The 24,801-nt window shown below is 35.6% G+C and overlaps 1 protein-coding gene across 2 annotated transcripts in view; it reads left to right on the top strand.

The window, feature by feature from the left end:
- The window catches only part of COG5 (component of oligomeric golgi complex 5), a 377,278-nt gene that overhangs the window by 239,634 nt on the left and 112,843 nt on the right, over positions 1 to 24,801 (top strand). For both annotated transcript variants that reach the window (XM_024250412.3, XM_054560623.2), the window contains exon 11: positions 9,287 to 9,368. In XM_024250412.3, coding sequence (XP_024106180.1) covers positions 9,287 to 9,368 — 82 coding nt within the window. The remainder of the gene's footprint in view (positions 1 to 9,286; positions 9,369 to 24,801) is intronic.

Below are 24,801 nucleotides of genomic sequence, written 5' to 3'. Positions count from 1 at the left end.
GTACGCTATTATTGAAATTTTTACATCCAGAATTTACTGTTCTAGTTAGCATTAACTTTTAGATTATCTCTATTGCTCCTCCAAAAAATTTAAAAGAATAATGGAAACATCATATTTAATCCTTTCATCCGGAGACAACACCTGTTACTATTTTGTAAAAAGTCTTCGTGTTTATCTGTATATATTTTAATAAATGCTACCTGTTCTACCTTCAAAATGTATTTAAAATCTGACTACTTTTCACTATCTTTGACTGCCTCATTAATCTAAGCTCTTATTTTATAAAACAAAAAGTTGATTGCATTATAAATATTTTTTTCTCTCTGAACAATATACATGTAAAAGCTAATATTTTGATTTTATTGGAAATTCTTTGGGTTTCTTATTTTGCTCTGTAGTGTGTGTATAGGGTTGTACATGTATAGGGTTTCTTTGCTCTGTGGTGTTCATCTTGAAGTTTCTATTTAATTTCCATAGCTTTCTTCTTTGTAATGAGACAGCAAAATGTTTCCCCTGAAGGCTATTTTTCAACAAAGAGAAATTTTTCTTTGCCTTATTTTATTTGCTTTGCCAGGATCCCTCTGCTTTGAATCCAGAAAATGATTAAGAACTAATTTAAAATTAATATATACTTCGTTTCTTTGATCAAATCGGCAGGCTTCCTTATTCACAACATGATTTATCCACAGAGATCTCTGGCACAGACCTTTTGTTAAGTCTTTCACACTCTCCTTCCTTTGATCTTAATTTAGCTCCCTCTGCTTCTCTCTGACCTCCTCTCAGTAAGCACACTGACTTAGAGACAATTTATCAAGGACCAAAAAAAATTGTATTGCTTATCCTCACCTCCCCCATCTGCCTCAAAGGTGTCTACTTCTTTTTCAGGCTTAGTTTTCAACTTTTGTTTTTTGATTCCACATCATCCCATCTTGGTTTTCTCCAGTATCAACTTCTTTCCTCCTTCCTTCTTTTCAATGTTTTACCATCTAAATATTTTTTTAAAACAACAAAAACCTGAGTCCTTTATTTTCTTCTAAACCCTTTTTTCCTTCACACTCAGGTTTCAGTAAGCTACCTGGTATCTCTACTTCCCTGCTTCTCTTTTGCCCCACACCCTTGATGTTAAGGTTTCACTCTACTGAAACCTTGTTGCTCAGTGCACCTTAGTGACCCAGCTGCCAAATCCTTCTGCCCACTTCCCAGACCATGTTTACTTCACTCCTCTGAGGTGATTGACCCTTCTTCTTAAATCTCTCCTCCCTCAGGTATTCTCACTCTTCAGAATTCCTTTACTGATTCCTCCTCCTCTTCATCCCCTTCCTTTTAAAATATTTATAAAATTTCAAACATATACCAAACTATAGAACCCAAGTATAGGACGGTGAATCCCTATGTACCTGCCATCCAGTTTCAGTGATTATTAACTTATGCTCAATCTTTATTTTATAATCATCTCCACCCACTCCTCTCTCTCCACTCTGAATCATTTCTTCCATCAACTTTTAATTGATTTGTTCCCTGTGGCCCACCCTCAACATTATTTTCTTCCCATGCCACATGCAATATATGGAAAAGCTTGCACAGGCTAATAGTATCTACCACCTCTAAATGCTGATAACACTTAAATCTATTTTTTTAGCATAGGTCTTGCTGAAAAGCAGTCAGTGGCCAGGTATGGTGGCTCATGCCTGTAATCCCAGCACTTTCAGAGGCCAAGGTGGGTGATCACATGAGGTCAGGAGTTCGAGACCATCCTGGCCAACATGGCGAAACCCCATCTCTACTAAAAATACAAAAATTATCTGGGTGTGGTAGCAGGTGCCTGTAATCCCAGCTACTCAGGAGGCTGAGGCACGGGAATCATTTATCATTTGAATCCTGGAGGCGGAGGCTGCAGTGAGCCGAGATCGTGCCACTGTACTCCAGCCTGGGTAACAGAGTGGGACTCCATCTCAAAAAAAAAAAAAAAAAGACGTGAGCAGGGTCATCTCCACTTGGATGCCCCACAGGTTCCAGAAGTATAAGTCTAAAAGAGCACATCTTTCTTTGCCCACCTGCTGCTCCTTCTTAAATTCTATTTTGGTTGCATAATCTTCATCCTCCTAGTTCTTCATAAATATATTTAGTCCTAGTTATTAATAAATACATCTTCTGGCCCATCAAGTTGTATCAGTTTTCCTGCTGTCCACTCTTACTCTACTACTATGGCCATAGAAAGGTCCCTTTTGCCTAGATTTTTTCAGTAAATTCCTAACTGATCTTTTTGCCTGTAGACTTGGTACCACCCCACACACTATTCGTCTTCCACATTATTATCAGAGTGATTTTCTTTTCTTTCTTTCTTTTTTTTTTTTTGAGATGGAGTCTTGCTCTGTTGCCCAGTCTGGAGTGCAATGGTGTGATCTCGGCTCACTGCAAGCTCCGCCTCCCGGGTTCACGCCATTCTCCTGCCTCAGCCTCCCGAGTAGCTGGGACTGTAGGCACCCGCCACCATGCATGGTTAATTTTTTTGTATTTTTAGTAGAGATGGTGTTTCATAGTGGTAGCCAGGGTGGTCTCGATCTCCTGACCTCGTGATCTCGGCCTCCCAAAGTGCTGGGATTCCAGACGTGAGCCACTGTGCCCAGCCCAGAATGATTTTCTTATAGCACAGCTTGATCATGGTATTATCTTATTAAAACTCTCAAGCGATTCACTATTATATCTATGATGAATGTAGACATACCTTGATCTGATCCTTGTCTTACTTTCCATTCTTATGTCCTCCCTCTTTCCTGAATGCTCACTTTTTATTCAGGGGATAGAAAACACTTTTTCACATCTCTGTGTACTATTAGCTGGGTGTGGTGGCACGCACCTGTAGTCCCAACTACTCGGGAGGCCTAGACAGGAGAATCGCTTGAACCCGGAAGGCGGAGGTTGCAGTGAGCCGAGATCGCACCGCTGCACTCCAGCCTGGGCAACAGGGTGAGACTCTGTCTCAAAAAAAAAAAAAAAGGCTCTAGCTCAAGAGATCCTGATTCTTCATAACAAAATAAATCCCATGAAAATATTATTTCTACTATTTACGTGAGGAAATCAAAAGCTCAGAAAGATGAAGTCACCTTTCTAAAGTCACAGCACAAGTGATAGACCTTGGATTTAAGTCAAGGTTATTTGACTTCAAAACCCATACTCTTTTCACTATACCCAGCACAATAAGGTTAGCATGAAAGTTTGGACCTTATTCAATGTGCAGCAAGAAGCTGTCAAATATATTTGAGCCAGGAAATCCATGATCAATTTGGTGTTATAAAGAGAAAAACTAAAGAATATATGCTTTGAAAGCTGTTTTGTTTAAGTATTAATTATTCTAAGTTTCTCTGTATACATTTAATTATGTTGAAATCAATGACTAAAGCAAAGGCCAAGCCATAATTCTAAATAATAGATTTATCTTTAAAAAGTTGTGACATTTTTGTATATTTTACTTTTGTTCTATTTATATGTAATAATATGTGTCTGTTTAGTTTTATTATCAGCTTACATGGTCTCAGCCAAAAGTCCAAATTTCATTGTTTCTTAAAGTTAGAATTATACTGTTTGTATTTATAACCAAGAAACAAGGTCAGAAAGATACTTTAAATTACAAATGTTTCCCTGAATTGATCTGATAACATGATTCCATTTAACTTAATGTAAGACATACTGGGAGTCAGTTATAAATAGATCATTGTCAAATATCCTTCCAGTTCAAATCTACTTGAATTATTCAAAATGTAGTTCAGTTAATTTTGTTTCAAAATGTTTAGAAGCAAATATGTAACAGGCTGACTTGACTTGAAACAAGCACAATGATTTTTGTATAGCTTCATATTTTCTTTATGCAGGAAATTATATTTGTGTGATGTAGTTTTGACAGTAAAATTTTGTTTTTGTTTTCTTAAAGACAGGGTCTTATTCTGTCATCCAGGCTGGATTGCAGTGGTGCGATCCTGGCTCACTGCAGCCTTGAACTCCTGAGCTAAAGCAGTCTCCTGCCTCAGGCTCCCAAGTAGCTGAGACCACGGGCACATGCTCCCACACTCAGCTAATTTTTAAAATTTTTGTGTAGAAACGGGGGGTCTTGCTGTTGCCCAGGCTGGTCTTGAACTCCTGGCCTCAAGCGATCCTCCCACCTTGGCCTCCCAAACTGTTGGAATTACGGGTATAAGCCACTGCACATGGCAATAACATTTCTGACTATCCTTTGATAATTAAAATTAACATTCTATCTTTTTATATTTTGGTAGGAGATATAGATTTACTATTATATAGTATAGTATATGTACAGATACTATTATATATGTGTATATATAGGGATACATTATACATACACAGCATATATATATATGTATAAATAGATGGGTATATAGATAGAGAAAATCATTGCTTTAACATATTATCTTACCCCCAAATCCACTTTTTTATTATTATCTTCTATACTTTCCCATTCCCTCTGAATCTACTTTATCTCTCTCTATCTCTCCCAAGGACTTTTCACATCCTTTCTTGTTCCAACAGCTATGTGTCCTTCTTAGTACATCTCTTTAGTAGCTGCCTCTAGCTCTTAATTTAGACAAGTCCTTGGGGTGGATTGATTGATTTATTCAACACTTGTATTAGGGTATCAGGGTTCTTCAGAGAAACAAAAGCAACAGGAAATGTTATATATTTGTATATAGAAAATAAGGAATTGGCCAATGGGATTATGGAGACAAGTTTGTAGATCTGTAGATCTGTAGTTGGCAAGCTGGAAAGCCAATGATGTAGTCCCAGTCCAAAGGCCTGCAGGCTCAGACCTAGAAAAAGCTGGCGATTCAGTGGTGGCGTGTGCCTGTAGTCCCAGGTACTCAGGAGGCTGAGGCAGGAGAATCACTTGAGCCCAGGAGGCGGAGGTTGCAATGAGCCAAGATCACACCTCTGCACTCCAGCCTGGGCGACAGAGCGAGACTCCATCTTAAAAAAAAATAATAAAAACATAATAAAATAATAAAAATAAAATAAATAGTTTTCTGTTTCCAAAAAGTTTCCTTAAAAATATTTTTACTATTGTTTTAACTAGTGAAATTTCTTAAGAGTTTTATGGGGGAAAGAATCTCAGGCTATGATAATTGTACTAAAATATGTATTAGAATAACTTTTTTAAATAAGGGAAGTAACTAATTCATTTTCCCTGTCCCCCATCTCTTGGCAATTACCATTATTCTTTCTGCTTCTAAGAGTTTGACTATTTTAGCTACTTCATATAAGTAGAATCTTGCAGCATTTATCTTTTTGTGACTGGCTTGTTTCACTTAGTGTAACATCTTCAAGGTTCATTCATGTTGTAGCATATGATAGGATTTCTTTCTTTTTTAAGACTGAATAGTGTTCTATTGTAAGTACAGTCATGCACCACATAATGACATTTCAGTCAATAATAGGCTGCACATACAACTGTGGCCTCATAAGACTGTAGTACTGTATATTTGGTGTGTCTTTTTGATGTTTAGATACACAAATGTACTATTGTGTTACAATTACCTACAGTATTCATTACAATAACATGTACAAGTTTGTAGCCCAGGAATGATAGGCTATCACATAAAGCCTACTTGTGTGGTAGGCTGTCCCATCTAGGTTTGTGTAAGTGCATTCTGTGATTTTTGCACAATGACAGAATTGCCTAATGAGGCATTTCTCAGGCACATTCCTATCATTCAGAAATGCATGACTGAATATACTACATTTTCTTTATCCATTCATTCTTTGATAGACATTTGGGTTGTTACCATCTCTTGGCTCTTATGAATAAAGCTGCAGTGAACATGAGTATTCAAATAAATCTTCAAGATCCTGCTTTCAGCTCTTTTACTTATATACCCAGAAGTGGAATTGCTGGATCATATGGTAATTTTGAGCAACCTCCCTAATGTTTTCCATAGTGACTACACTATTTTACATTTCTACCAACACTGCACAAAGTTTCCAGTTTCTCCACATCCTCGCTGACACTTGTTATTTACCGGTTTTTTATAGTAGCCATCCTAATGGATGTGAGATGACATCTCAGTATGGTTTTGATTTGCATTTCCATGATGATTAGTGATATTGAGCATCTTTTCATGTGCTTGTTGGCCAGCCATTTATTTATTTGCTTTGGAGAAGTGTCTACTCAAGTCCTTTGCCTGTTTTTTAATCATGGTATTTGTTTTTTTAATTGTTGAATTGTCAGAGCCATTTATATATTCTGAATATTAACTCCTTATTAGATATATGGTTAGCAAATGTTTTCCCCCATTCTGTAGGTTGCCTTTTTACTCTATTGATTGTTTCTTTTGCTGCACAGAAAATTTCAAGTTAGGTATAGTCCAGTTTGTCTATTTCTGCTTTTGTTGCCTGTGTTCATGGTGTCCTATACAAGAATTATTGCCAACTCCAGTGTCATAGAGCTTTTCTCCTATGTTTTTTTTCTAGGAGTTATAATTTCAGGTCTTAGGTTTAAGTCCTTAATCCAATTTGAGTTAGTTTTTATATATGGTATGAGGTAAAGGTTCAACTTTATTCTTTTGCATGTGTATATCCAGTTTTCCCAGCAGCATTTATTGAAGAGACTGTCCTTTTCCTATTGTGTAGCCTTGGCACCCTTGTTCAAGATTGTATGACTGTATACTTGATCATTTATTTTTTTGTCTCTCTATTTCATTGGTCCATATGTCTGTCTTTATGCTGGTACCATACTGTTTTGATTACTGAAGCTTGGTAATATGGTTTTTTCCATTTGGATGGGTTTTATTTGGGTTTTTAGAGATAGGATCTCCCTTTGTTGCCCAGGCTGGCTGCAAACGCCTAGGCTCAAGCAATTCTCCCACCTCATCCTCCAAGTAAGCTGAGACTACAGGTGTGTTCCACTGCACCTGGCTCTGTAATATGCCTTGAAGTCAGGAAGTCTGAGGCCTCTAGATTTGTTTGTTTGTTTTTTCCCTCAAGAAAGATATTTGGATATTTGGGATCCCTGGAGATTCTCTATTAATTTTAGTATTTTTTTATTTCTGCAAAAATGCCATTGAGATTTTGAGAATCTGCAGATCATTTGGGGAGTATGGACATTTTAACAATATTAGGTCTTCCAATCCATAACACAGGATGCTTTCCATTTACTTGTGTCTTCTTTAATTTCTTTCAACCATATTGTGTAGTTTTCAGTATACAAGTTTTTTACTATCTTGAATAAGTTTATTCTTAAGTATTCTTTTGGATACTGTTATAAAAATAGGGTAGTTTTCTTCATTTTTTTCTGGATACTTCATTGTTAGTTTGTAGAAACACACTAATTTTTATGTGTTGATTTTGTAGGCTACAACTTGGCTGAATTCAGTTATTATTTTAACAGGCCTTTTTGAGGAGTCTAGGATTATCTACATACAAGATCATATCATCTAGAAACAGATATAATTTTACTTCTTCCATTCCAATTTGGATGCTTTTTATTTATTTTTCTTGCTTGGTCCTTCTGGCAGGACTCCTAGTACTATATCATATAGAAGTGGTAAGAGTGGGCATCCTGGCCTTGTTCCTGATCTTAGAGGGAAAGCTTTCTGTTTTGCACCATGGAGTAGGATGTTAGCTGCAGATTTTTCTTATGTGGCCTTTATTATGTTGATGTAATTTCCTTTGAGTCCTAGTTTGTTGAGTGTTTTTATCATCAGATGGTGTTAAATTTTGTTGAATGCTTTTTCTGCATTAATTGAGACGACCATGTGGTTTTAGTCCTTCATTCTGTTAATGTGGTATATTATACTTCCTTAACATGATGAAAAGCATCTACTTTAAACTAAGATACGCAAGACATAATACATAAAATCTTAGGAATCCGAATGTATTTTCTGATCGTTGCATAAGAAATCAACAATGATTTGATTTGCCTTGTTTATGATAAACAGTTCTTGAGTAAATTTACAACCATAAGACTTATTTTAAAAAGGAACAATAATGAAAACGAAAGTGCACACAGGTATAAAAGTCACAAATCAGTATTTTTCATTGGTCATTTTGTTCACTTGTCCAAAATTATAATTTTATTTTGGGGACTGTAGCAATATTTTAACATTAGAGATATTTTATTTTATTTTTACTCTTACTTTGTTTTTTTGTTTATTTGTTTGTTTCTTGAGACCGAGTTTTGGTCAGTTGCCCAGGCTGAAGTGCAGTGGCGCAATCTTGGCTCACTGCAACCTCGGCCTCCTGGGCTTAAGCGATTCTCCTGCCTCAGTCTCCCTAGTAGCTGGGATTACAGGCATGTGCCAGCACACCTGGCTAATTTTTGTATTTTTAGTAGAGACGGGGTTTCACCATGTTGGCAAGGCTGGTCTCAAACTCCTGACCTCTGGTGATCCACCCGCCTTGGCCTCCCAAAGTGCTGGGATTACAGTTGTGAGCCACTGTGCCCAGTCTTAAAATATTACTTTGAACCATATGAAGTTGGCATTTCTGGCTGCAAAAATAGTAGAATATTGGCAGTGTTATATTGTATGCCACACATGTGGATGTATCTTAAAGTATTTGGCAAAATTTCTAAGAGTGTGATTCTGTTTTAACAGTGTTAAAGTTCTTTGTCTTTCTTTAACAAATGATACTTTAATTAATATTTGTCTTTTCTTTATAGTGCTTACTTTTTAAAACGTATATTCAAAGTTGAAAGTATCATACTAAACTGAGTAGTAGTAATTCCTGTGAGTTTTTTTAAAACTATATCTAGGCTTCAGCCATTCTCTTTTGTAATAGTGAATTATTTCTTGTTAGTTATCCTTGATGTAAGCATGCTTTTGTCTATCATTTTGTTATAGTCACACAAATTGCCCTCCGTATTTAAAAAAATGATGATGACAGTAATAATTGTAATAATAGCTAACATTCATTGAGAGTTTATTGTATTTCAGGCATTGTCCCAAGACTTATATTAATTTGTTTAATCCTCATAATTATCCTGCAATGTTATCACCGTTTTTCATATGAAGAACAAAGGCCCTGAATGGCTAAGCAACATGCCCAAGGTTACGCCAGCTATTACGTGGCAGAGAAGAATAATGACTACTTGAACATGAGACATAATTTGAATCATCTTTATACTTCCATTTAATTAATAATTCTATTGTTTGATGGTTAGATGTCTAAAATTTTTATTTAAATTTTAAATAAATTTTCAAGGTTACATGTTACCCATTATGATTTCTTAAAATAAATGAATTTTTTTTATTTTTTAAGAATTTTTGTTTGTTGTCCACAGGATGGACAACCTGAAATTTTCTACACATTTTGGAATTCAGTTACTCAGGCACTTTCTTCTCAATTTCATATGGCAACAAACTGTAAGTTTACTACTTATTTTGAAAATTAATTTCAAAGTTTTAAGTTATTTTATCATTTGATGTCAAGAAGCTTTGCTGTATTGGTTTACAAAACATTTTTATTGCTATTTTAAAATTCCTGGCTAATTGTCATTTTGTCTAGATGTTTAATCTGGAATCTCTTAGACATATATTCAGTAAACAAAATTTTTACACATTTTTGTAATTAATATTTAGAATAAAATTCTCCAGAAAAATAAGTCAATATCTTATTATTCAGACATCAGAAGAACTCTGTCTGAATTTTTCCTACATAGAGTGTGTAAAGCAGTTAATGTTGAAAAATTTAGTTCATGCTTTTAGAATTAGTTTATAACTAAAAGATATAAAAATACAGAGACTTTGCAAATTTTTTATTGTTAAAAATGAAGATTTAATGAATAAACAGATGAAATATCTACATCATGAATTAAAAGTTGGTCACTCAAATATGTTCCACAAAACTTTTTCTTTATTTCTTTATATCATGAAATAATGGCCTGGTAGGTCTATACAATGAAATATGCAAACCAGCTAATATCTTATGCGTGTGTTTGTCTGAATACTTTAGGTAAGAGCATATAATGTACCTAGGCCTTTAAAAAAGTGTTAAGAGTTCCTTTCTATTTAAATTTTTATTCACAAGCATTTACTAGAAGGACTTACTGTATGCTAAATATGATTTAGTCACTGCCCTCCCCACACTGACCAGAGTTAAATAAACTAGTCTGCTTGTCTCTACCTATTTCTAATGAAGTATGTAATAAGACAGTAACCACAAAGAGGTCTTCATTCATTTGTAGCTAAACAGAACTTAAGCTAATGGGATATTAGGATCCATTTATTCCATTTAGTTGTAGTGTTTTGTTTTTTTCCAGATGGAGTCTCGCTCTGTCACCCAGGCTGGAGTGCAGTTGCGTGATCTCAGCTCACTGCCACCTCCACCTCCTGGGTTCAAGCAATTCTCCTGCCTCAGCCTCCCTAGTAGCTGAGACTACAGGAATGTGCCACCACACCTGGCTAATTTTTTTGTATTTTTAGTAAAGACGGGGTTTCACCATGTTGGTCAGGCTGGTCTCGAACTCCTGACCTCAAATGATTGGCCCGCCTTGGCTTCCCAAAGTGCTGGGATTACAGGCATGAGCCACTGCGCCCGGCCTATTCCATTTACTTGTGAATCACACTGCTCATTTTGGGAGGGAATAAATATCATATATTTCCTTGGTTTTTGTTTTTGCTCAGCTTTATTGAGATATAATTTATATGCAGTAAAAGTCACCAATTTTAAACATAAAATTCTATGATGTTTGACAAATGTTTACATTCATATAACCATCATTACAATTAAGATATAGAACATTTCCATCATCCGCAAATTTTCTTTATGTACTTTTGCAGTTTATCTGCTACCTTCACTCCCTGGGTCCTGGCAACAACTAGAATCATATAGTATGCATTATTTGATCATTAGCATAATGAAGATTCTTCCATGTTGTTGCATATATCGGTAGTCCATTTCCTTTTAAATTGTTGAATTGTATTCCATTGTGTAGATATATACCACAATTTTTTATCCATTCTGCAGTTGGGAAACAAGTTGGATTATTATGAATAAAGTTACAGTTATTTACATACATATATCTCTTTTGTGGACATATGTGTTCCTTCTCTTGTGCAAATATGTAAGGGTGGAATTGCTAAATTATTTGGTAAATGTTGTTTAACTTTACAGAAACTGCAGTGCTGTATTCCAAAATGGATATACCATTTTGCATTTCCATCAACAATGTGTGATAGTTCCAGCTGCTCTGCATTTTTGCCAGTCCACGATATTGTCAGTTATTTTAATTTTAGTCATTCCAATGGGTGTGTACTAGTTTTTTTTATTGGGGTTTTAGCTTCCACTAAACTAATGATGCTTTCTTAGTTCATTTGGGCTGCTACAACAAAATACCACAGACTGGGCAACTTATACATAACAGAAATTTATTTCTCACAGTTCTGGAGAAATGGCAAGTCCAACATCAAGGTACTGGAAGATTTAGTATTTGGTGAGGGCCTGCTTCCTGGTTCATAGACTGTGCCTTCTGACTGTGTGCTCACGTGTTAGAAAAGGATAGGGAAGCTATCTGAGCCTCTTTTGTAAGTGCATTAATCTCATTCATGAGGACTTTCTCCCCCTGACCTCATCACCTCTGAGAGAATCCACTTCCTAACCCCATCACATTTGGTGAGTAGGTTTCAACATATGAATTTGGGGAGATAAAACCATTCAGACCATAGCAGATGTTGACCACATTTTCACAGGCTTAGATGCCATCTGTATAACTTTTTTGGTTTTGTATTTGTCTAAAGGATTGCCCTCTGTTTTTATTGTATTTCTTGTTCTCTTACTGAGTCCCAAGGAATCTTTGCATATTCTGGGTTCAGAGTACTTCCTTAGTTGCATGTTTTGAAGATATTTTCCCCTAGAATGCGGCTTGGCTTTTTGTTTTCTTAACAGTGCCTTCCAAAGGACAAAAGTTTTAAATCCTGATCAAATTCAATGTATCAAAGTTTTAAATAATTTGTACTTTTTTTTGACCTAAAAATTATTGCCTAACCCAAAGTCAGAAGCATTTCCTCTTACATTTTATTTTAGAAGTTTTACTAGATTTGAGTTAATTTTCGTGTATTTTATGAGTTATCTCAACATTCATTTATTTTAGAACATATGGCTCCAAAAAATTATTCTCTGCCTATTGACTTCTTGGAAACTTTTGTTGAAAATCATTTGGTTATCTGTAAGTAAGACTATTTCTGGACTCTGTTTGGTTCCATTTTTCTGAATGTCTATGTTTACATCAGTACAAGAGGGTTTTCGTCACAGTAGTCAAAGTCCTCCTATTTTGTTCTTCTTTATCAAAGTAATTTTGGTTACCATAGGTCTTTTGCATTTCCATATGTGTTTCAGAGTTTTGTTCCTACAATAATTATCTCCTGGGATTTTGATGAGGATTGCATTGAATCTGCAGATCAATATGTGATGAATTCACAGTTTAATATTGAGTCTTCTGATCCACATCCTGTATCATTCTATTTATTTAGGACTTTTACATTTTCTCTTATAAATGCTTTATAGTTTTTAGCATGCAGTTCTAACAAATCTTTTCTTAAATTTATCACTGTTTTATATATTTTGATGCTATTCTATATGTTATTTTTTCATTTTACTTTATAATTGTTGATTTTTAAAATAGAGAAATACAATTGATACTTGTATTTTGACTTTGTGTCCTCTGACTTTGCCAATCTTACTTATTAGTTCTAGTAGTTATTGGTGATTTCTTACAAATATGAAAGTCTCAGTTTTTGGAATAAAAGAAAGCAAATGTAAAACTCACTTATGGAAGCCCTTTGAAACCCTGATGTCTAAGTTGGGTAAAGAGGTGCCTTCTGATGATAATCATTACGGGAGGTGAGGGTGTAGAAGAAGTCCTGTTTTAACTTTGGACTCAGTTTACTGGGAAGGAAAGGATGTCTGTACTTAACCAATCATGGTTTTCTGTTCACTGAGCTTCCAAAAAAATCAGTGTGAAGTTTTTCTTAAGCATTATCATCTCCTTTCTCTCAGAGAGTCCTGTAATTATGGAGAGGGTCTCATTTTACAGTGTGACAGAGGGGACATGTATTTATACCTTTAATTATACCTCCCTCTGATCTCTCTTTCGATACTTATCCTTTAAGATACTAGACAATGAAATAGATCTTCTTTTACTGACCAACCTAACCTGTAATTGCAACCAGTTTTAGACTTGGACAACCAGAAAGACACCCTTGATATGCATCATGACCTAGGCTGGTTGGGGTTTCCTTGTGCTGATTACTGAATCTTGAGATCTCTTAGTGTTGCTGATGTTTAGATAAAAATTCAGTTGGACAAAACAAGATTATATTTCCTACCATTCACACCAAGAGGGGAACCAGGAACATTGCCAGTTTTCTGTGGATATTTGAATGATCTATGGCATTTTGCATAGAAAAGATATTCTAAAAGGAAAATTGTCATTGCAAAGTTTTATGTAAACAGATATAAATCCCTGTTGTTGCTATTAAGCCATAGCTCACATAGTCTAACCTTTAGTTACACACTTTAAAAATATTTAAAATAGTATAAGTAAATATTCCAGCATAAGGTAGGTAAAATTAACATCTGTCTTCTACTATTTATATCACAGAACTTCACAGAGTCACCAATTTTTCAGTGTTGACACAATTTTTTGTCTTGCCTATGCCGTCTTGCCACCTCATTCTCCTTATCTCTCATTTGTCTAGCCCTAAGCTTGCCTGCATGGATCTTTTCCAACACGTCACACTGTACAACATCAGAGTGTTCACTCTTTTCTAAAGAATTATGCTTTTCAGTTTTTTTGTTGTTGTTGCTTTGTTTTTTGAAATGGAGTCTCACTGTGTTTCTCAGGCTGAAGTGCAGTGACTATTCACAGGCACAATCATTGCACACTACAGCCTTGAACTCCTGGCCTCAAGTGACCCTGCTGCCATGGCCTTCTGAGTAGCTGGGCCTACAAGAGCACTACCACATCCAGCAGGTGATGTTTTTTGAAACTGGAGAAAACCAGTTTCTTATCACTCAGTCACTCAGCATAATAAATTAGGGATTAGTTGTGTTGGATCCTAAATCACTTAAATTTTGAAAAGAAAGAAAAAAGGTCATTTAATGGACTTTTACTTCCCTACATGGAAAGGTAACTGCTACCTTAGATGTTCTCCCATTATAAACTAGAACAGTGAGTAAAATTTGTGAAACACCTGTTTTCAGACATTGGGCAACAGGCAATATAGAACTGTGATCCCAGATAAAGCAAAACAAATTGAACGCTAAAATCACCCCAGCTTTCTACCTGGCGATTTCCAGACAGCTGCACACACAAAAAAATGGGAATCAATATATAGTCTGCCATTCTTACTAAGTTGAGTCCAGAACTCTTTAAAGGATTACAACAAAATCCGTCACTTAAAAATGTAATATCACATATTCAGCATCCAATTAAAATGAGTGGACATGAGAAGAAGCAGGAAAATGAGACCATAACCAGTAGAAACAGAGAAGCTGAAGTATCAGTAGTATAAGCAGACTAGGAATTTTAAAACACTTCTTATAAATGTTATAAATGTGCTCAAATATTTTAAAAATAGCATAAACATAATGAGATAAATGGACAGTATAAAGAAGAATCAAATAGAACCTCCACATATGAAAAATACAGTATCTGAAATTATTTCACTAAATAGGACTAAATGCAGATTTAACCCTGAGAAGAAAAAAAAAAAAAAATCAGTGAACTAGAAGATATAGCCATAGACATAATTCAGAATAAAGGATCAAGATTTAAAAACAAGCTTAAAAAATTATTAGAGTCTTAGGACCCATGGGACACGTCAAGCAATCTAACATATGTGTAATTGGAGTTTTAGAGCCAAGAGAGGAAGGGAAAAAGAAAAAAGTTAGAAAAAAATAGTTGTTGAAAATGTCTAAAACATTTTTGTTATGGACTAAATGTTTATGTGCCCCCTCTTCCAGTTCATACACTGAAGCCCTAACCCCCAGTGTAACTGTATTTGGAGATAGGGCCTTTATGGAAGTAATTAAGGTTAAATGAGGTCACAAGGATGGGCCCTGATCTTATAGGATTACTGTCCTTATAAGAAGTGGCGCGAGAGAGCTTACTCACTCTCTATGTACACAGGCACAAGGAAAGGTCATGAGAGCACTTAGCAAGAGGGAGGCCATCAGCAAGTCAGGAAGAGAAATCAGCCCTACCAGAGCCTTGATCTTAGACTTGTATGTAGCCTCCAGAACAGTGAGAAATAAATTTTTGCTGTTTAAGCCAAAAAATCAAAAACAAAAAAATTATTTATGGCTGTAGTTGCAACGCATCTGTGTCACATATTAATTTAAAATGTACTTTATCACTCTAAAAAGTTTTTTAAAAACTTGGGGTGGCTATCATTTTATTTTCTTTCTTTAAATGAGTACATTTAATTTGTACTTTGAATATTTCTTCTCTCAATGTGACAGGAATCTACAAAGAAAAAAGCCATTGGAAGCCAGGTGCTGTGGCTCATGCCTGTAATCCCAGCACTTTGGGAGGCCAAGGTGGGCAGATCATAAGGTCAGGAGATTGAGACCATCCTGGCCAACATGGTGAAACCCCGTCTCTTCTAAAATACAAAAAATTAGCTGGGTGTGGTGGTGTGCATCTGTAGTCCCAGCTGCTTGGGAGGCTGAGGCAGGGGAATCACTTGAACCTGGAAGGTGGAGGTTGCAGTGAGCCGAGATGGCCCCACTGCACTCCAGCCTGGCGACAGAGCGAGACTCTGTCTCAAAAAAAAAAAAAAAAAAATCCATTAGCATACTTGAAAAATTTCAAGCCTTTAACCATTATGTTTTCTGATATTGTTTATTATTTATTGTTTTAGTACATTTTTAGTAAAATTGTAGAAGGTAAACTATGGAAATCACAATAAGTAAGTTGAACTCTACAGAGTAAGACTAGGATGGAAATGCCCTTGTCCGCTCATTCTAACATCTATGTTAATTCTGGGTTTTTGTTTGGTTGAATTTTCTTTCCATCAGATCTGATATTTTTCTACTTATTTGCATGTCTAATAATTTTTATTGGATAATAAACATGAACTTAAACTTGTTTGGGGCTGATTAATTTTGTCGCCTCTAATACTGATACTATCAGATTACTTAAAAACAGTTTGATCCTTTTGAATATTGCTTTAAGATTTATTAGCGAATTCAAAGCAGTAATAATCTGCTATTTATTTCCCAGTTATGAGGCAACGTTCTTCTTAATACTCTCAAATTAATACCCTGTGAATTATGAGGTTTTCCAGCCTGGCTTTAGAGAATAGGGACTATTCTCAATCTTATGTGAATGTAACAGGATGTTCCCTCTAAACCTTTTTCATAGTTTTTCCCCAAACTCTGGAAGTTTAATGCTGATCAGTGCTTTGCTGAGTACTCAAAGGGAACCCTTTGCACATCTCTGGAATTCTCTGTCTATGCGCCTCTGTTCTCTCCGGTATTCTTTTTTGTGAACTCTAGTTGTTTCTTTTTGGCTGTTCTGGAAGGGAGGGGATAGAAGGAAGGGTATTTTCCCTCTTTCTGTGCCATGGCCTGGAAAGTCCTTTAAGATAATGAGCTGGGGCACTCATTAGGGTTCATCTCATTTGTTTCCTGACTCTGAGGAATCACCATCCTATGTTGCATGTTAAATGTCTTAAAAGCCATCTTTCATATATTGTGTATTTGTTGTTGTTTCAGATAGGGTGGTAAATCTGGTCCCTATCATATCATCGTGACCATAAGCAAAAGTTCCTCATTAAAATTTCAATGAGAAACTTTTGCTTATGGTCATGATGATTTAAATAGTGATTAAAATATTTAATGATTCAAATTTAAATAATGATTAAAAGTATATTTCAGAATATTATATGGGAGTGTGTGTGTACGTTTATTTAGTGATACTGTCATTTACTTGTCAGTGATTATCTGCTTTTCTTTTTTTTTTTCCTGAGACAGAGTCTCACTGTGTCACCCAGGCTGGAGTGCAGTGGTGCGATCTCCATTCACCGTAAGCTCCACCTCCTGTGTTCACGCCATTCTCCTGCCTCAGCCTCCCGAGTAGCCGGGACTATAGGCGCCCGCCACCACGCCTGGCTAATTTTTTTTTTTTTTTTGTATTTTTAGTGGAGACTGAGTTTCACTGTGTTAGCCAGAATGGTCTCTATCTCCTGACCTTGTGATCCGGTCGCCCTGGCCTCCTAAAGTGCCGGGATTACAGGCGTGAGCCACCACGCCCCGCCTGCTTTTCTTAACCATTACAAACCTTCAGTATTCTCCACATGTCTTCCTTTATCTCCTGGGTCATTAGGACAATTAATGTCATTAAGAAATTTTTTCCTGTACCTTTCTTCCAAATAAGAGCCTTATTTCCTCCCTTTGAGCCTCAGAAGATAACTGAACTTCTTCTTCAAGGCCACCCATTTACTGGTGCCCACACCTACTCTGTTTATTTCTCTCTCCTAGCATCATCATTTATACTTCTCCTTTTTCTGTGTTGGATTTCTACTTCTCTTTTAATTTCTTTTCCTCAGCTATAAGCCTATTCAAGTTGCTCCCATGTAATAAAAAATAAAACAAAACTAGAATGTTCCTCTTTAGTTGTTATTTACTCTCTCTCTTTTTATGTAAATTTCTCCAAAGAGTAGTTTGCATTTTTTGGTCTTCATTTTCATTCTGTTGATTTCTCAACTAGGTGTAATCTGGCTGTCTTCCATCATTCTATTGAAATCGTTCTCATTAAGGGAAGCAATGACCTGCTTTTTAATTGCCAGTGTATGTTTTCAGTTCTTATCTTATGGGACCTATCTGTCTTGTATAGTGAAAGAAGCTAATGAGAGGAAACATAATATGTAGACAGAAAATCCCATTAATATTTCACCTTAGGAATAGCCTGCTACTTCTAATACCATAATTACTTTAATAACTTCCTTTGGGAGAACTCCAAAGTAAGTTGTTTATAAAGTACCTTCAATTTTTATAGCACATACAGTCCCTGAAGTATACTGTAGTACTTCTTAGAATTATAGACAGGCAATATTAAGGAAGTGCAACCATCTGCAGAGTTGAGGATTACACACAATGTAACAGATTGTCTAAGTAAGTAATATTTTGGCAAAGTATATCTAAAGGAAAATGTTCCTAGTTAGGAATATGTTCTTTCTGATTATACATGTTCATGCTTAGTTTAAAAAAAAAGTTCTATTAGAAGGTATAATCCAAGAGTTTGACAATAAATTTACTTCTTTTTGGAAGTGTGCTTGAAAAATCTAGCAAGTACATCTCTTTTTACATGTCTAAAACCCCTTGTGCAGTATTAGTCTCTCAAAACTCTTAAGCCACTCAAAGAAGTTGTTCATACAATTTACAGTGCTAACATGGTTATATATCTGTAATACTTGGCTTCCCAAACCAAGAATGAATAAGAGATACATTGAGATATATGTGTTTTCAGATTTTAAAAGTTTTAAGGCTTGAAATATTGTATACTAAAGCTCATTATCTTTACCTTTTTAAAACATATAGTGATAAAGAGTCAAATCTTTCCAAGAATTAGGGAGATAAACAAACTACATGAGAATGTATGTTCTTTAAAAAAAAAAAGGTTAGAATAGTGTGCAAGTTGAGATCATATTGTGAATATTTCTTGAAAATTAATGTCTACCTTAATATGTATATACTTAGGGAGATAAACCTAATATACTTATTTAAAGTACTTTTTAGAATTTTGATCCTTGCAATGGAAGCATTTTGTTACATAGTTCTAATGAGCCTATAAAGTACCATCCTAACACTGTGTAACACAAAAAGAAAACTTGCAATTTGTGTTAAGGGCTTGAGATAAGAGGGATCTTTTAGGAAAGTACTAAAAGTTTATATACCATGGAAGAAAGTAAATCTAGCTATCAAGTAAGTGCTTTGATGTTCTATTTGGCAGAACAAATTTGATCATGTCATTTTCTTATTAAAATCCTGCATTGACTTCCAGTAACCTTTGTTTTGTTTTGTTTTGTTTTGTTTGAGACAGAGTCTTGCTCTGTCGCTCAGGCTGGAGTGCAGTGGCACGATCTTGGCTCACTGCAACCTCTGCCTCCCAAGTTCAAGCAATTCTCCTGCCTCAGCCTCCCAAGTAGCTGGGATTACAGGCACGCCCACCATGCCTGGCTAATTTTTTTTTTTTGTAGTAGAGATGGGGTTTCACCGTGTTACCCAGTATGGTCTCTACCTCCTGACCTCGTGATCCGCCTGCCTCGGCCTCCCAAAGTGCTGGGATTACAGGTGTGAGCCACTGCGCCCAGCCAGACTTCCATTAATCTTTTTAAAAAGTATTTATTAAGCTATAATACTCAATAAGAAAAAGTGTGCATATCATAATTTCACACCTAGATGAGTTTTTCAAATTTTAAAACATCTGTATAACTAAGATCAAGTACAGCATCAAGAATAAGAAACAGTATTATCTGTAGTCCAGATGTTCCCTTCGTGTCTCCTTCTAGTTTCTACCAGCCCCTCTCAACAAATTTCTAATGGAATTTTTTCCACTAATTTCTAATGGAATTTTTTTTAATTGTTATTTTTCTTTTATACAGATAAAATCATCTAGTTTGTACTCTTGTGTCTCCTGTGTGACTTCTCTTGCTCAAAATGTTTCTAAAAGTCCCCCATATTGTTGCATGTACTTGTAAGTCATTCTCAAAATGGTAAAATATTCCATCCTGTGAATATACCGTAATATGTTTATCTCTCATATTATTGATGAGCATTTGGGTGATTTCCCATTTTGTGCTACTTTAAATAATGGTACCATGACAATTCTGTGCAATTTTGGGAATTAACTCAAAAATGGAAAATTGATGGCAGAATAATAGTCCTTCCAAAGAGTTCCATGGCCTAATCTCCAGAATCTATGATTACATTACCTTCATAGCAAGAGGGATTTTGCGGATGTGAGTTAAGGATCTTAAGGTAGAGAGATTATCAAGATAATCTGTGATCATCTGAGTGGACCCAGTGTAATCATATAGTCCTTTTAAGAGTAAGAGGAAAGCAGGAGTCAGAGGAGGAGATGTGATAATGGAAACAGTGGTAGGAGTAATATAATTGCTTGAAGGGGAGCCACAAACCAAGGAATGCAGACAAGTGGAAAAGACAGGGACAGAATTCCCCCTAGAACCTCCAGAAAGAACATGACTATACTGCTGACACATTGATTTTGGCTCAGTGAGACCAATCTCAGACTTCTGACCTCCAAAACTGTAAGATAATACATATTAGTTGTTTTCTCAGCTTATTAGGTACTGTCGGAGAGTTTTCCAACATGGCTGTACTCATTTAAACTCTCCTTGGCAGTATATGAGAGTTCTAATTTTTCCACATGCTTGTTAATACTCGGTATTGTCTTCCTCTGGCATTCCAGTTGTGTATATAGAGGCTGATTATTTCAGTTCACTCTAGGATTGGGTTGGTGTGGGGCAGGTGCAGTTTTAATAAACACTCAGTTTGCCTTTCATTCTCCTCTTTTACTTTGACATGCTTCTCCCAAGCTTTTAATTGAGAAGTTGAAGAGTCTTTGTCCTGAAATACTGAGGTTGATCTAGCTCTGCTGTCCAAAGTTTCACAGACTTCCCACCTCATGAAACTTTAGACCTAGTGAATGTCTTCAAGATAAGACCTTGCTTGTGTTTGTGGCATGTCCTTTCCCCACAGCTGGTCTTTTGTTTCCTAAGCCTCACAAATGGGAAGAAACTTCTATTCCACTTTTTGAAGATTTACACCTAATTCCCTGGCTTCCCTCACAATCGCAGAACTCAGCAAATGTTCCATGGGAAATCCAGTTTGAGATTCCTTAAGTTTCTAATTTTTCACTCCTGTTCTGTGAACCCCTAAAAGCTTTGTTAGTTTTTCCCTTCTTCTGCCGAGGTCCTCTGCTTCTGCCAAGCCTGAATTTTTTAAAATAGATAAGCCTTCTTTAATTGTTACAAGAAGTGAACTGGTCTGCCTCCACTCTTCTTCCATTACTCTCAAAATGCAATTCAAATATGACTCTTCTGGTCCCTTCCTATTTTCTCAGCACTCATTATTTTTCTTTCTACGTCTTTATCTCATACTTAAGCCTGAATTGTTGAATGAATCACCCTCTTTCTCCTCAGCATTTACAAATACCTGAAACACATGTCTATATCCTCCCCTTCATCTCTGTAACTCATACTTGTCTTTTCAGTCTCAGGGTAGAAATGAAGTGTTCCCTGACGCCTCTTTCCCCATGCCCACCCAAACATGAGCAAGACCTCTTCTGTCAGTTCCCACAGAATTCTTAATGTACCCGATTTCAGCACTTAGCCCACTGCATTATAATGGCTCACCTACTAGCTTATCTGAGTCTCCCACTGGGCTCTGCAAAAAGCTTCTGCCTACCTCTTTCCATGCTATAGTCCTATCAGAACACAGTGCTCAGTAAATAACATTCTGTTGAGATGGATCCCTAAAGTGTTAAATATTTAAAGTCTTTATTACTTTGAAGGAACTCTGAAGAGAAAATGAACTGTAAAAATCAAAATAATCTTTATTTTTAAAAACGGACTTATAAGCCAAAGGAGACCCAAATATGAACTACTTTTAGAAACCAAACAACAATATCTATACATGATAAACAGGGACATGAAAAGATGGTTGCAAGAGCATTAGTGGTGATTATTATAGGATGGGAAGCTAGGATGGGTTCACAGAAAAAAAAATCTCCAGTTTACTCTGTATGTCAGGGTAAATTCCAAGTGGATCAAACAATTACATATGAAATATGAAACCATTCAAGCCTAGAATAAGCTAAGAATTGGGGAAAAATTTTGTGATTCAACATCCAGAAGCAATGATGAAAACTTTGATGATTTGATTATGTTAAAATTTTTTTTGCATGGAAAAAAACCTTGAGCAAAAAAAAGGAAAAATGACAAAATAGAAAAAAAATTTTTTAATTAACACTAAAGGTATGGCATTAGTATCTCTATTATATAAAAAGCTTCTAAAATGGGAATTAAAAAGCCAAAAACTCTATAGGGAAAAAAATGTAAATACTCTTAAGTGTGTGTAAATATGCTCGATATCACTTATAAATAGAGAAATGCAGAATGTACAGAGAGACATTATTTCTCATCTATCAAATTAGCAAAAAATCAAAAAGTTTGATAACATACTCTTTGGCAAGCCCATGAGGAAAAGTCAGTCTCACACATTGTTAATTAGCATACAAACCTTATGGAGGGGCATTTGTGAGTTCTCAACAAAATTATATAAGCAGCTACTCATTTACCCCGAAATTCTACTTTTAAGGATCTATCGCATAGATGCACTGGCAAAAATTTAAACAGACATTCATCGGGCTATTGGTTGCATGATTATTTGGAATACCAAAAATTGCAAACAACCCAAATGTTCATTACTGTGGCATTAGTTAAACAAACTATGTTGAATCCATAGAACGGATGTTGAATCCATAGAATTCCATAGAATGGAATGGAATTTTTTTTTAACATATGTGCTGAGAACTTTTATTGATGCCAGTCGAGATTAATGAAATATAGAGCATCTTTGTTGAAGATAAACTGAGGGAAATACCACAACTTTCCATTGCTGACAGGCTTTTGTTACCCAGCTGTCTCAGTCCTGGGTGTGTATACTGGGTGCATGCCCTTGCCTCTTCTTTTGGGATGTCTTAGTGTTAGCATCTGCTCCCTAATGACTAGCTTTTCTGCATAGTTTGAAGCTGCTTCATTTTTTGTTTTTTGCCTTCGAGCAGTTTTCAGTTTTTAGTTTTTAAGAAACTGTCCTCTAACTGGTTTAGAAATTTGTCCAGCCTTTTGGGTTGTATTCCACACATGTTCTTTATCGTTTCTTCTTCCTTCAAGGGTGTCCGTAGCATCTGCCATTAGCGACTGCAGCACTAATTTTTGTTTTAGCATTTTGTGAATTCACTAAGTTGTACAGAAAACTTGTGTTTACATTGTTTTTATAGAACTAGCAGAATAATACTGATCTATTTTTAAAAAATGCAAGCCATTGCTTCTCTAATTTGTCTGATAAAGTGGGCAGCTTAAATTCTGAAACATCTTTATAAAGTTTATGAGCTTTTTATTCCACTTCTGGTGAGCCATGGTTGTGGCTTTATGAAGTAGCACTGTGTGATCGGTATATTAATATGCTTCTACAACGAGCTTTTTCTTTGCTTGTGTTGGATTGTCTGGGGAAACATCCCAAGTCTAACTGGTATCATTGGGGAAGTTAATCACATGATATTAACTATAGCTTGGGAGAGTGGCACATGCAGCTATAAAAAGAAATGAGGAGAAAAAAAGGAATGAGGAATATCTTTACATACTACTTTGGAGAGGTCATCAAGATTGTTAAGTTAAAAATCAATGGCTAAATATGTGTATAGTACACTTTTGTTTACCTAAGAAAGAGGTGACATAAATATACATTTTCCTTATATTTTTAAAAAACTGAAGGATAAACTATAAAATCCAGAAAAATGGTTGCCAGTCCTAGGGAGAGAGGGGGTTGGGTATGAAGAATACATTGGCAGGAACAGTGATAAAAGCTAGACTTCTGTGAATATACGAATATACTTTTTTGTGTAGATTTAAGTTTGAAGCCATATAAGTATTTTACACATTTATAAAACAAAATGAAAATGAAAAAATTCCTAAAATTACAAAGTAAAATTAAATAAGTGAATGTAGATGTGTGACACAACCACACAAAGCCAACTCTTTCATTTGACTTTCTGCTTATTTGATGCCTTTACTTTTAAACTCAGTAATTTGTTTCTTGTATTCCTACTGGGATACCCTTAAAGGACAACAAAAACTGCCCCCAAAACCCATGAACTCTTTTCAGTAATCAAGATACTGATGGCAGCATTACTACTATACCTACTAGCTTATCTGTGTCTCCCACTGGGCTCTGCAAAAAGCTTCTGCCTACCTCTGTTCCATGCTATAGTCCTATCAGAGAACACAGTGCTCAGTAAATAACAGACATTCTGTTGAGATGGATCCCTAAAGTGTTAAATATTTAAAGTCTTTATTAATTTGAAGGAACTCTGAAGAGAAAACGAACTGTAAAAATCAAAATAATCTTTATTTTTAAAAATGGACTTACATGCTAAAGGAGACTTGTTATTTTCAGACTGTTGTGTGTGTAGTGTGGGATAAAGTAAATGAATAATCATATTGATATGATAGTCAGCATTTTCAGCATGAGAGAATGAAGATGCAAAGTGAATGAGATCAAAGTGAACTGATGATGTATTTTTTTCTTTAAAAAATATTTGATTTATATATATTTCATAGCTCTGACCACCGAAAAGGCCTAGAAATAATTGTCATTCAGTAGTACTGAACCCCTTTATCACTTATGTTGTGGTCTTTCCACATGATTTCCCATTTTAAAAAACCATAATTCCATGAGGAAATGGCTGATTCCAGGTCTGGGGCAGGAAATGTACAGAATAATTCTGTAATCCTTTACATTAGAAAGCCAAGGAGATATCAGAGACTACTGGGGTTGTATTGAAAGGGCTTAGAAAACACTTTGAATAGACCATCTACCAAAGATGGAATAATTTTAGTATACAATGAAGATAACAATTGCAAGGGATTGTCTAAATCCACCGTACATTCATAATGATACAAATAAAGAAATACTTTTTTTATTGGTAATGGTTGGTTACCATTAATGATGGTATGGAACTTTGAAAACCGGTAAATAAAAGGAAAACGATCA

Source organism: Pongo abelii, chromosome 6 (assembly GCF_028885655.2).
Source record: "Pongo abelii isolate AG06213 chromosome 6, NHGRI_mPonAbe1-v2.0_pri, whole genome shotgun sequence".
In the NCBI taxonomy this organism is placed as follows: Eukaryota; Metazoa; Chordata; class Mammalia; order Primates; family Hominidae; genus Pongo; species Pongo abelii.
Note: the sequence above shows the minus strand (reverse complement) of the source record. Positions and strands in the feature narration are given on the sequence as shown.